Source organism: Nicotiana attenuata, unplaced genomic scaffold (genome assembly GCF_001879085.1).
Source record: "Nicotiana attenuata strain UT unplaced genomic scaffold, NIATTr2, whole genome shotgun sequence".
NCBI lineage: Eukaryota > Viridiplantae > Streptophyta > Magnoliopsida > Solanales > Solanaceae > Nicotiana > Nicotiana attenuata.
Window position 1 is genome coordinate 70,531 of NW_017670669.1, and position 12,865 is coordinate 83,395.

Here is a 12,865-nt window from a genome sequence, read left to right on the forward strand (position 1 = left end):
ACCCCCCCCCCCCTAAAAAAAAAAAAAAACCTTTCTCACTTCCCTGATCAACGGTTTTTACCTAACAAAAAACCATCTAAATCAGACGTGGATTCATATTCCAAGATATCAAATCACTAGCTATCAATTCTAACACATTTAAGTCTTCTATTATGAGAAAAGGAATGTATGCAGCAGGAGCATGGAAAGGATAACAACTAATGATTCTCAACTTCATGCCACTATCAAAATCATGACAAAAATCAAATCCGTGTTCCCCAGACTAGAACCATATTGATTTCACAAAATACCAGTTCAAATGACCCAAAATGATCTAAATCTTTCTTTTTTGTTTATATGCACTTTGAAACAAAAGGTAGAATGAAATATAGAAATTTTGATCATATCAGCAGAAGCAGGACAGCAGCCACTCCCTAATCATGGAGGGGTAAAGTTGGTCAAAGGACTGACACTAGGAGCTAGCACATCTCTTTATGCTAGCAATGAGCTCAAGCACAACATCCTATCAATATCCACTAGGAGTGGCAAACGGGCAGGTCGGGTCGGATATGGTTCGAGTCGAAAACGGGTAACGAAAAACAGATAAATTATCCGACCCGACCCATATTTAATATGGATAAAAAAGGTTTAACCGGCAGATGATATGGGTAACCATATTATCCATGACTTCTTGCATAAGATCACTTTTGGGAGAATTCTTAGTCTCCCTAACTTAAGGAACCCCCAATTTGAGGCTTTACAAATGTAAAAGTTAGACCTATTGGTTATCCATTTTCTAAATGGATAATATGGTTCTTATCCATATTTGATCCGTTTTTAAAAAGTTCTTTATCCAACCCATTTTTAAGTGGATAATATGGGTGGTTAACTGTTTTCTTTTAACCATTTTGCCACCTCTAATATCCACATTACCATAATTTTAAGGCCTATGTACAGCAAACTGCATAACGTAATTTTATCATAACTATTGGCCATAGTATATTCGCCAACTTCTTGTGCTCAGTAAGGATGATTACATAGCTCATGAAAGGACAACTCAAGAGCAGCCAGATGCACTTCATCTAGAGTTGGCCAGACACTCGTGGAAAATGTCAGATGCGACTTGGACATAAAATAATAAAGAATTAAAAGTATATAATGGCAATATTTGTGAAACCACAATGAATAGAGAGACAAGCTGACACAGTAATGTAGGGGGGAATGGTTCTAACCAGTGGAACCTTGATGGTATAAACCTGGGCCTTCAACGAACAAGAAGCGACGAAGAACATCATCACGATCAACACCAGACACACTCATGTAAGGTTCAGCAGCCTTTGACTGCAAGCAACAGAACTTGATTTTCCTATCTCTGTCAGCTTTAATCACCCATTTCACACCTACATATAAAATGCCATGAAGCTCATATTAACTGAGACAGATTATTATGCATGCACCCCTCCTTTCCCATGTCTATGCCAAATGCAGTTTAGACCTACAGGATAGCCATTTCTGCATATCCAATGAGATAATCAATCAACTATGCCACAACCCCAAATTAGTTGAGGCAATAAGATATTGCTGAAAAGTTCAATAGAAACTAGCTTTCTATTTGCTAATATGTAGAAGTAAGCTTCGCCAAAAGAGACTCGTCACTTCCAAATGCTTGCCAACACACGCTCTAGGAAATTAAGCAAGCTACCTTCACTTGCATTCTCGAAATGATAGCTTCCACCACCTTTCTGACTACTTAAATTTATGTGAAAGATCGTGAAAACTCTTCAAATCCTAATTAGTTTGATTAGACATGTCATAAGCATAGTGGTTCCGTCAAAGCAGTCATTAATGCCTGAGGAGCCTCGGTCAGTGGAATACAGCTCAATATTAAAATTCTCACAGCTCAAATAATGCATGCTACTGAAAAGCACAAGATTCTTGGCAATCTGATTTCACTGCCAACATCATAGTCATAACGACCACAAAGAAATGCAGAAAACTGATAGTAACACTAAACATAAAGCTAACACTATGTTTTGCTCATAACGAAGGAAGTCACCTACTAGGATACTATTTGCCTTAACTACCCTGCTGTACAACTCGTACATACATCACATAGGATACACTCTATCACAAATAGCACATAGAATCCACAATACAACAACTTGAGCTTGTAATCGAGCCCCAGATGTTTTCTCCTCTCGATGATTGAATGTTAATCATTTCAAGTAAACAAACAGCATTCCCTCTGTTAAGCAAATCCAAATGTCAAGTCATCAAGCTAAAAATAGTTCAGAAGTTACACATACAGCTAGACACTATATATTTACATGTAAAATTGAAAATTTCACTTTCAAAACTACAGGATGATTGCAAATGTAACTAAAAACAGAAAAACAGTAGCAACAGACGCAATACTGTACTCATTTACAGCTTCCTAAGACACAATTGAAAAAATCAAAGCAATAAGCAAAGCACAAATGCAATATATAGCTACAAGCACCAATACACACACACACACTCTCTCTCTCTCTCTCGCCTCTACTTATTTACAGCTTTGAGGCACAATTGTAGTAAGAAACCAAAACAATAAGCAAAAGCATAAATGCAATGTATAGCTAAATGCACAAATACACACGCGCACACACACACACACTGTACTCATTTATAGCTTCTGAGACCAGTTATAGTAAGAAATCAAAGCAATAAACAAAGCACAACGCAATAGATATAGCTAAAAGCAAGAATACACACACACACACAGAGACACACAGTAGGAAGATGAGAATATTACAGTTGTGAGAAAGATGACAAACACCGTCATAGACAACGACGCCAGGCTGAAGTAGACTCTGATCAGTCTTCGGTTTGGAAGATAAGCGAGCTAATTCATCGCCGAGGAAAAAATCATCTTCGTCAAAGTCAGCAGCAGCAGCAGCAGCTGAAGCGGAATCCGAAGAAACACCAGCAGCATTCAAAGGAGAAGAGGAAGTTGTAAACGACGACGTCCAGAGGGAAGAAAAACACCGGCGGTGAGTCAACGGCGAGGAGGAATTCACATTTCCGGTCGTCGTTAGTAACCGTAAACCTCTCTTCAGCATCAACAGCTTCATCATCACGCTTCCTGTGTGTTTCGTGTGGATGAAGTTTCAGTTTTCGTGAGCTCCAAGTCGGTGCTCTCTCTTTTACATATATACAGGAAATGGAAAGGAAAGAGTGCGGGACGCTGTGTTTGCATACGTGGCAAACATCGAGGGTTCTTCAAAGAACTTATCCAACGGTGGAAATTTAGTTATATCTATAGCTGTACATTTATTTCCTTATTTCTAGAGATTTGGAAAGTCATTATTGCAGTCTTTCTAACTTTTAAATACTCTTTTTAGCGGTAATATTTAAATTTCTTTTCTAACTTCACTCAGGATAATTATTATAATAAAAACATACCAATACTTTTCTTGTTTTAAAATGTTTAAGTGTAAAAGAAATAGATATATATTTCAATATATACATTCTTATAAAAAGTCGTGTAAATTTTGAATGTGCTCTGCAGTCACTATTACATAAGAACCCCTTGTGTAGTCAACTACTTCAATTTAGGCCATATGGATTGAGCGAAAGTCATAATCACGAATTCTTCATCTTCTACTCTATGGTGAGTCATTCCTAAATTGTAGTCTTTTATTTAAAAGCAACTTCTTCTTTTTTTGGTTATACTTCTCAATTCTTCTGATCAGATCGCTCTACAGTCAACTCCATACAGCCTTCTCACCAGTTACGGGGTTTGATGGCCTGAAATTGACAAAAAGAACGTTTCACAGTTCAATGAAGGGAGAAATCCAAAAATAGCCAGATTTACAAGTGGTTATTCAAAAATAGTCACAGTTTCAAAAGTAATCAAAATTTAGCAACTTTTCATGTAAAGATAAATCTGAACGAACACACTGTTCGAAATCCGAAAAATACTCCAGCATAATATACTGGAACTGGAGTTCCAGCATAATTATACTGGAACTCCAGTACAATATATTGGAGTTCTAGTATAATATACCAGTCCAACATAATATGCTGGAAGTTCATACACAGGTGCTCCAACCTCCAGTATATTATGCTGGAACTTTCTGGACTTTGCAAACGCTGGCTATTTTTGAATGACCAGTCTGAAAACTGGCTAGCCCGTGCTATTTTTACTTCAATGAATCCTCTCTACGTATCTGATGGGCTGGTTAAGACATTAATTATGGTTTAAGCCTTCACAATATAACAGATATAACCTTACAAATGACAGAGATGATTTGCACCAATAATTTCCACGAGTCTTTCTTTGAGTGTCTGGGGAACATTGAGTGGCACATAAGAATTCAAAGTCAATAATAGTCGTAGTAACATTTGTTGTTGGTGCCAGTTATGAGACCATATCCAATAACATTTACATAATAACCTAATTGCAATAAGATTAATCTAACGTGGACATTAAATCACCCTCAAGATTCTGCAAAGCACTGGACCTAGTGGTTAGCGCGTAGAAATCCTTGTCTGCACCATCACTACATTTCTGCCCATGTAATTTAATACGGGTCTCTTTTGTGCCTGTCATTTCTCTATCTCCTCCTGAATTTGACCCTCTGCATTAACAGATGTAGTTAAGATAAAACATTGATGACCACTCAAAATGACCAACTCCAAGTCCGAAAGAAAGTTTAACTCTCACCAGCAAGCTCGACAGCCAAGTTTGCCTGCTGATCCGCATCGGAGTTTGATTCCTATTAGGAGTCAGAGGCATATCGAATCTCCAGAAAATCAGCAAGTAGAAGATATAGGTAATGCGAAATGTATGTAGTTCTTGGGCTATTATAGAAAATGCTTGTGACAGATAAAGTGAGACAATGTCTTGATGAGTTAAATTGTGCAGAAGAAAGTAGAGAAGGATTTTTAATGAATTACCCGAAGAACATGAATGATGCGGAAAGAAAGGAACCTATCCTTCAGTTGTTTTGCCTGCTCAAACACCGTGGCAATGTTTTGATTTTTAACCTTCCACAGACCTTGTATCTGTTTGGAAAGTACACTAGTATAATATCAATGGGATCAAAATGGACAAGAACAAGAAACCTAAAATAAACTAACAGCGGACAGCTAATAAGCAGGAATCTTATAAAAGAGAAATTTTCTCATTCTAAAATTTCTGGTGTCTATTTTTTCTCTACTCTCTTGAAATTTTTCCAGTACCAGGAATCTTTTTTTGATGCACCACAAAATATCAGACTCCCCATTACCAAAAGTTTCATTCCAGTACCAGGAATCTACTTCTGGATTTTTCCTATTATGCCAACTTATTTCAGCCCATCCTTCATTAGTATTGTCGTAAAACCATTATTAATCTCTTGATAAGATTCCCCATTTCTTCACAATAATATATTGTCATGCACTTAAACCGAACTTGAGTTGACAGTGGTAGCTGAGACCTACCCATAAATACCTTCTTTTGGGGGATAAGTACTATTTTACCCATAATCAAAGTTATCAAACTTTTCTTCTTTCTTCTCTAACCCAGTGGTTCAGTTAGTTCACAAGGAAATTATAAGTACAATATACCAGAGAGGTTAGAAGAACCTTATCCCATACAGATGAAAAATTTAAGGCAGAACCGCAGAAGAGACTTGAGGAAATGGCACTATGGCACGAAATTAGTGAATAACTTCAAGAAGTAATGAACACACAGTCAGAAAAATTGTTAAATAGCTCACTACCAACTTCCTGGATTTCAGCTAAAAGATTAAAGAACGTAGTTAAGTTACTGAATGTTGAGAGTACAAGAGAATGTGACAAGTTTTGAACAGCAGTGAATCACAAAGGAAGAATCTCAAGCAAGGAAAGGAGAAATACACGACTGAGTACATGATTATAGAAAACAAACCTGCATACAAACAAGCTTGGAGTCACCCTGAACACGAATATTTGTAAACCCTTTACTAAGTGCATATTTCAAACCCAAAATAAAGGCCCTGTATTCAGCATGATTGCTGGTTGCCACTCCTAGACCTTCACGTAGCCTGCAGGTCTATTAGAAGAAAGGTTGTAAATACAACTAGGAGATCAAAGGCAAAAGTACAATTCAAAAGTTAGTACAGTAATTATTACCAAACTTCCATCATCAGCCCGTATAACAGCTCCTGCACCAGCTTGTCCAGGATTTCCTTTTGAAGCACCATCAAATTCAAGAGTACAAGACCGCTGCTGAGGGTAACAACTATCAGATTCTTTATACCAGAATAGCACAAACCATAAAGAGAAATAATAAGATTTCAGCCTTAAGTATAATGTCATTTTGCTTTGTCAATTACATATAAAAAACATTTATGTTTAAAGATTAGCCACTCACACCGGATGGTAGAGCTAGAACTTGGTCACCCTTATGATGTTCGATCTTGACATGCTTTCTTATGGAATCATTTGGAATAACTGCTGATCCAACAGCATCCTGCAAATGAAGATGCCAATAAACAACATAATTTCCAAAACAGTGCGGAGCCAAACACATTTTATCCGGGCAGAATATGCAAGTGATCAGCGTTACAACTATTTTAAGCCAATATACATGGCATCTTTGCAAATCACAGGTAGTAGAATACAATACTGCAAAGAATACAATCCACTGGCTGCAACTTTATGTGATCCATGTACAGTACGATATTGCAATTCATCCAACTATATAATAAATACCGTCAAGATGTTCTATTTCCAATAGGCAGTAACATTTTTTCTTTAATACTTAATGTAGACTTCTTGAAAGTATTAAGCCTTTCCCTTTATCACTTCCAAAAACTCCCTTTCAATTTCAACTTCAAATACTCTTCAGCTTCAACCAAACATTGTCAAACCGCCTACCACGGCTCTAAGCGAGCACATAACAATAATTAGCTAATTACACTGATCTCCGCTCCAATAAAAAAAAGTAAAAGGATCCCCCATCTAGTCATATAGCTACACTGCATCCCAAAAATTCAAGGAATTGTTACAGGTCTTAAGTTCTTCCTAAATAACCCTGAACTCATTATATCAAAATTTTCATTAAAAAATTTTATGGAGGAAAGTTCCAGTTGAAAAGAAATAAAGGAAAGAGCAACCGGCATCAACCAGTTTGCTCTATCAAGGCACAAACATGGTAACGTATTGTCTTAGGCCATCAAACACATCAGGTTGATCCAATTCTCGATTTAGTGTGTAGGTCAATGCAATGGTGACAAACAAGAGGAGACACAAATGAAGTCGCAATTAATTCTATGTGACAGAGAAACTTCTTATGAGGAAGAATACTAATATGTCGTCTTTATCACCCTCTTACAGAGATACTTCTTGTAAGATCCGTGTACAAGTAACACGTAACCACCGGTTTTCTTTCTTTGCTTCTTTGCTTCTCATCATGAGAACTTTTCTTTTACATATCTGGTAAAGCCACCATTTAACCGAATTAGTATTTTCAGATCTATACCTGCATCACCAGGCTACGCTACGGGAATAGCTTCTCAGAACTACGCTATCCCTAGTACTTCCATGTTTGAGAGTTGATACTTACCCCCCTTTATGGCATGACCATTGTGTCACTTAAAAAGTGGGCTACCTAGACATAATAGAAAGATCCCTAGAATTCTTCCATGAAGAATGAGAATAAAATTTTAACTTGGAAAGCATACCAACTTGTGAGAAAAACTCCTTCTAATTGAATAATTGACAATGTTCTCCTGTAAGCTGTGAAACCATTAGTTATGGCATCTCAAGGAAAAATCTAGTAAGAAATATATAAACTTGAAGAGCACGCAAGCATATAGAAGCAAGTACATTGAGTTCCTTCGCAACCAAACTATGTATTGAAAATGATTACAAAAATCATTAAACTTGGATTATAGAGTAAAGTGAAAACTGAAAACAACTTCAAAGGCAATTATGAAAATGATTGCTCTTGGATTGTAGAGAAAAGTAAAAACAACTTCAGAAGCAATTGCCACAAACCCTTTTAGACTTTTCAACAGCAAAACCATATACAGCCCTAACTTACCGCATATTCTGACCACATTGTTTCCTGTGACCTCTTCTTTGGCAAATGATCAGATGTTCCACTTTTTGAAGAAGAAGGTTGCTGCAAAAGATGAGATGCTAATAAATATGTATGACCAGTAATAAAAGAAAAGGAGGGAAAATGAAACATGTATTATTCTCTGGGTACTGCAACTTCATGAATGGGGAGAGTGTCGGGAGAATGAAACCAAAGATGGACACTGAGAAACTCCGAGAGAGACAAACAGCGAGAAGAATCAGAGAGTACCTCATAGATAGAGAATAGAGAAGCAAGGATTGTTTTATTTCTACTTAACTAGAATGTGGACATGAACATAGGCAGTAGGAAAACAAAATAGGCTGAGTACAAAACTCGCATTCAGGGATAATCCTTGATATACAACATAGAAGAAACAGAAAGAAGTATTGATACCATGCATGATTCAAAGTTGTCACAGTTTTCCTTTTACCATTACCTAATTGGTAGGGTGCTCTACTAAAATCTGTGAACTTTCTCTTTACTTGAGGGATAAGTGTGTTAGAAAGTTTTTCTTTCCTTCTCTAAAATAAAGGCACAAGCCAACGTTTAAACTTGCGAGAATTCTTTCAATCCAGTTATCATGGTTGGATTATGCACCATTGCACCTCATGGTTTTACTTCCAGAGCAGCTGCACTTAATACGTCACAAATCCAGCCCTTCTTTAGCTCATTGATTTTAATGTTATTTGGGATTCTTTGTAGGGTGATATAAACTGAATAACTCCGAGACAGGAAATCTGAATACGAATCTCATTGTCAAGAAGTTATTGAAATATAAAAATTTCACCTGTAAAAAAAAGAGAGATTAATCCAAGAGAACCACACACGAATTATACCTGAAAAGGGCATGGTACTAGAGTCCCAAAGAGATCTTCGGTAAGATCTGCAGCTCTAATAGAATACAGAGAATTTTTAAGCCCACAAGAGAGGAGATATTCTTCAGTGTCCTTAGGCATGGAGTAGCCTTTGTACACACTAACTGGAGGATCACATATCTGCCAGAAACAGAAGAGTGAGAAAAAACAACTCATATATCAGTGCGATTCTGCAAACTTCATTATGTAAGCGTCTCTCTTTTTTATTTCTATATTAATATTAATTTTTATCTTATTTGTTATAACTAAATTTCACTAAAATAAGCCTCCAGCACCAAGAATGTCGCCATATCTACTAAAGTCACTGGATTTGACCCTTATAATATCGGTAAGAAGTCTAAGTATCCACTGGGAATTCATCTCACAAGCACCATCTAAGGACTGTAAAAGTCCTATCCATCCGTACTACATGTGCAACAACTATGCTATTTGACAATCAGCAGATGAAGTGGCAAAGAAATCGGAACAATATGGAGAAGGCATGGCTGCAGAACTTGAACAGAGAACTTAGAAAGGAAAAAAAAAAGAACTTTCTAATTGATGGATAAACAATTAACTCAATTACTTCTTTCTTTGATCTCTCTGAATCTTCACAGACCTTGTTTTTACAACTACAATGAGACAAAATAATAACATATAGGAGACATAATTGCTTTCACTACTCTCCTCTAATTAGGGAATTCCTAAGCAATTGTAACTCGTTCAATGTGCTTAACTGAAGTTGTAATTAGTAAATATGGTCACTCATATCAGTACACAAGGTTCTGACTTTTTGACTTATTCTACCTATGTCAATTAATCATCAAGAAAATGTACAAGTCAGTATATATTGGGTCAATATTTTCTGATGATAGTATCATTATCGTTATATCTTCGCTCAGTAATAAAAGTCATCTACAAACAATAGCATGATTCAACAACAGATCAATAAATGAGAGAAATAACAGTAGTTACCGATGATCCGACTTGAGTCTGGCAATCACTCAAGTTTTTGTACACTCCAACCAGATCTCCTTTCCTAACAACAAAGAAACCATCTCTCTCTTCCTTCATTACTGGAGTAGAATCAGAATTCTGTGATTGAGAGCTATCTCCACTATGCTTTTTAGACGAATAGCAGCGAACACAAACTCTATTCAAATACGAGGCAGAATCAACGTATCTAATTCTAGCATGACCAAAGCTTCTCTTCCATGAAAGAGCTGGAAATCCACAGATTGAACTCTTCACGACAAGATGGATAGTCTTTGTTAATGTTGCAGTAGAACATGCATGAAACAAGCTGTTCATTCCACGGGACTTCACTCAGGCTCCACCAGTTTCTGAAAAAGAAAAAAAAAGAAAAGATTGTAACTTTGTTAATTCAACTAATACATATACGTATGCATATGAACAAAGGAAAATATACTTGTTTTTCATCTACAGTTTCCTTCATTCCACTTCCACAAACACAACATGACCAAGTGAAAAGAGTGCACTTAAGAATTCCAATTCAGTGGAATTCTAATATAAACTCCATTAAGTTCAGAGTCTAACGGATAATTACTATTTAATACGCATTTTCTGCTTCTTTTGTTTATTGAAAGACATAAAATGAGAAGCTTTTTCCTTTGGAGTGTGATTTTAATTTTCTTTTCTTTTATGCCATTAACTAGAAACTAAAGGGCAGCACGGCAGAGTTTACTGTATGAATTACAAACAAGTTAGGCAGGATTCTTACAGACATCAGTCTGATTCAGCTGCAAAGAGAATGAACAGTTCCAAGATTAGAAGCTGCAATTCCAAAAAAAAAAGGAGGAAATCAAGAGAAAGAACACCTGTAAAGGAAACTCACAGAAAATCCAAAAGTCAAAAACCATAAATGAAAAGAAAGAATTTTCTTCAGCTCATCAAATACATGTGTGTGTGTGTGTGATATTTCCCCTGAGCACTAAATCACTCATTTTCTGTTTGTTTTATAGTCCAAATACAAAAAAGAAAAAAAATACAAAGTAAAATATATTACTACTTAGTATTTTCCCCTGAAAAAAATAATTTTTATTTTCTTTTACGCCTTTATTACATAACAACACATATCACAGACAGCTTAATGGTTGAATTTACAAGAACATTATGGAGGATTTTTCTTCCCTCAGCACCAAAAATCAAACTTTGAGTCTATATCCTAAAACATATGCCAGCAAACAACTCAAGACTCAGCTAAAAAGGGGTTAAACAGTTTGAAGAATATAACTTTCAAACTCCATAAAAGTGAAAAATTTAAGAGAAACTGTGCAAAGGGTATTCACAAAATCAAAAAAGAATTAATCTAACGAAATTAGAACCCCAATTTTGGGGAGAATTAAAACGGGGTCATCAAATCAAAGGTTTTTAACAAACAGAGAAAACATACCCCTCAATTACCGGATGAAACTGTAAGCTGTTGTTGAAGCATGAACAAGAACGCATGGAGAGAGTGTAAGGAACGAGAGATGAGGGTGGGTGGTGGGAGTGGGGTGGGTGGGGTTTAGTGTATGGGTAGAAGTGAGAGAAGAATTGGGTAGGTGGTGGGAAGTGGGGTGGGTGGGTGGGTGGGTGAGTTTTAGGGGTATGGGGGGTGGGTAGGTGTAACTTTTCAGCAGCAATAGTAGTAGTACGGTTTAGGTGGGGGTTTTGCTGGTTAACCGGTCGGGTTTTGTCAATTTTTGCTCCGGTCTGATTCCGGTTAAAAATTTTCTCTCAATGTTCTCATTTTCTTTTATACCATCAATGGAAATTCACTGATCCATTCATCTTTTATTTTTGTACGACTTTTGTAAAGACCCGGTCGGTTGTTTTGAGTATTATAGCCCCGTTCCTATATTTATTGCTTATTCTATGTTCGTTTGTTGTTATGTGACTTGCCGGGGTGGTTGGTTCGGTTCCGAGGATCTTTCGAAAAAAATTGAGACACTTAGTTCCAAGGTTAGAAGCCTAAGTTGAAAGAGTTGACCAGATGTTGACTTATGTGTAAACGACTCCGGAATGGAGTTTTGATGATTCCGATAGCTTCGTATGGTGATTTTGGATTTGGGAGTATGTCCGGATATTAATTTGGAGGTGCGTATGTCGTTTTGGCTTGAATTGGCAAAAGTTGAAGGTTTGGAAAGTTGAGAAGTTTGATCGAGAGTTGCCTTTGTTGATATCGAGTTCGGATTTTAGTTCCGAAAGTTGGAATAAGTCTGTTGTGTCAATTATGACTTGTGTGCAAAATTTAAGGTCAATCGGAGTTGGTTTGGTATGTTTTAGCATTAGTTTTAGATGTTGGAAATTTAATAGTTCATTAGACTTGAATTGGGGTGCGATTCGTGTTTTCAATGTTGTTTGATTTGATTTGAGGCTTCGACTAAGTTTGTATGATGTTTTAGGATGTGTTGGTATGTTTGGATGGGGTCCCGGGGGCCTCGGGGTGGGATTCAGATTGATTCAGATTGAGTTTTGGCCTTTGGAACTGCTGATCTGGTGTCTGGTGCAGCCTTCTTCACGTCGTGATGAATAGATCGTGTTCGCGTAGAGTTACTCATGGGCAGGAGGATTTTGTTCTTCGCGTTTGCGAATAAGGCCACGCGTTCGCGAATGTCTAGTGGGTATGTGTATCGCGATCGCGAGAGGGGACTCGCGTTCGCATAGAAGGATAGGCCGGTTGGGCACCAGGCATGTAAGCCTTCGTGTTTGCGGGAGAGGAGTCGCGTTCGCGTAGGCATTGGACAAGTGATCGTCGCGTTCGCGAGGGAAATCTTGCGTTCGCGTAAAGAGGAATTGGCAGCTGAGGATTTTGTGCTTCGCGAACACGATGCAATTTCCTCATTCGTGAAGAAGGGCAACTAGGCAGACTATTAAATCTAAAAAACGAGGGTTAGAGTATTATTTTTATATTTTGACTTGGGGAGCTTAGCGAGCCATT

At 37.2% G+C, this 12,865-nt stretch overlaps 2 protein-coding genes across 5 annotated transcripts in view; both read right to left on the minus strand.

Annotated features, from left to right (window-relative positions):
- Window positions 1-3,166, minus strand: part of LOC109242098 — a 4,281-nt gene extending 1,115 nt beyond the window's left edge. The window contains exons 1-2 of the mRNA XM_019408929.1: window positions 2,771-3,166; window positions 1,212-1,379 (exon numbers count right to left, since the gene is read on the minus strand). Of these exons, the coding sequence (XP_019264474.1) occupies window positions 1,212-1,379; window positions 2,771-3,092 (490 nt within the window). The 5' untranslated portion in view covers window positions 3,093-3,166. The remainder of the gene's footprint in view (window positions 1-1,211; window positions 1,380-2,770) is intronic.
- Window positions 3,167-4,267: 1,101 nt separating this feature from the next.
- LOC109242097 lies at window positions 4,268-11,506 on the minus strand. 4 transcript variants are annotated; one of them, XM_019408925.1, is made up of 11 exons: window positions 11,336-11,506; window positions 10,664-10,716; window positions 9,898-10,265; window positions 8,905-9,063; window positions 8,030-8,110; window positions 6,356-6,454; window positions 6,115-6,210; window positions 5,891-6,034; window positions 4,918-5,025; window positions 4,685-4,736; window positions 4,268-4,598 (listed from the first exon to the last, which is right to left on the minus strand). In XM_019408925.1, exons 3-11 carry the CDS (start codon window positions 10,231-10,233, stop codon window positions 4,567-4,569), a joined length of 1,107 nt encoding a protein of 368 aa, XP_019264470.1. In that variant the 5' UTR covers window positions 10,234-10,265; window positions 10,664-10,716; window positions 11,336-11,506; the 3' UTR covers window positions 4,268-4,566. The 4 variants fall into 4 exon arrangements, with proteins under 4 accessions (XP_019264470.1, XP_019264472.1, XP_019264471.1 ...); XM_019408927.1 differs by having other exon boundaries at window positions 6,115-6,207; window positions 11,336-11,505; XM_019408926.1 differs by lacking the exon at window positions 10,664-10,716.
- Window positions 11,507-12,865: the final 1,359 nt, after the last annotated feature.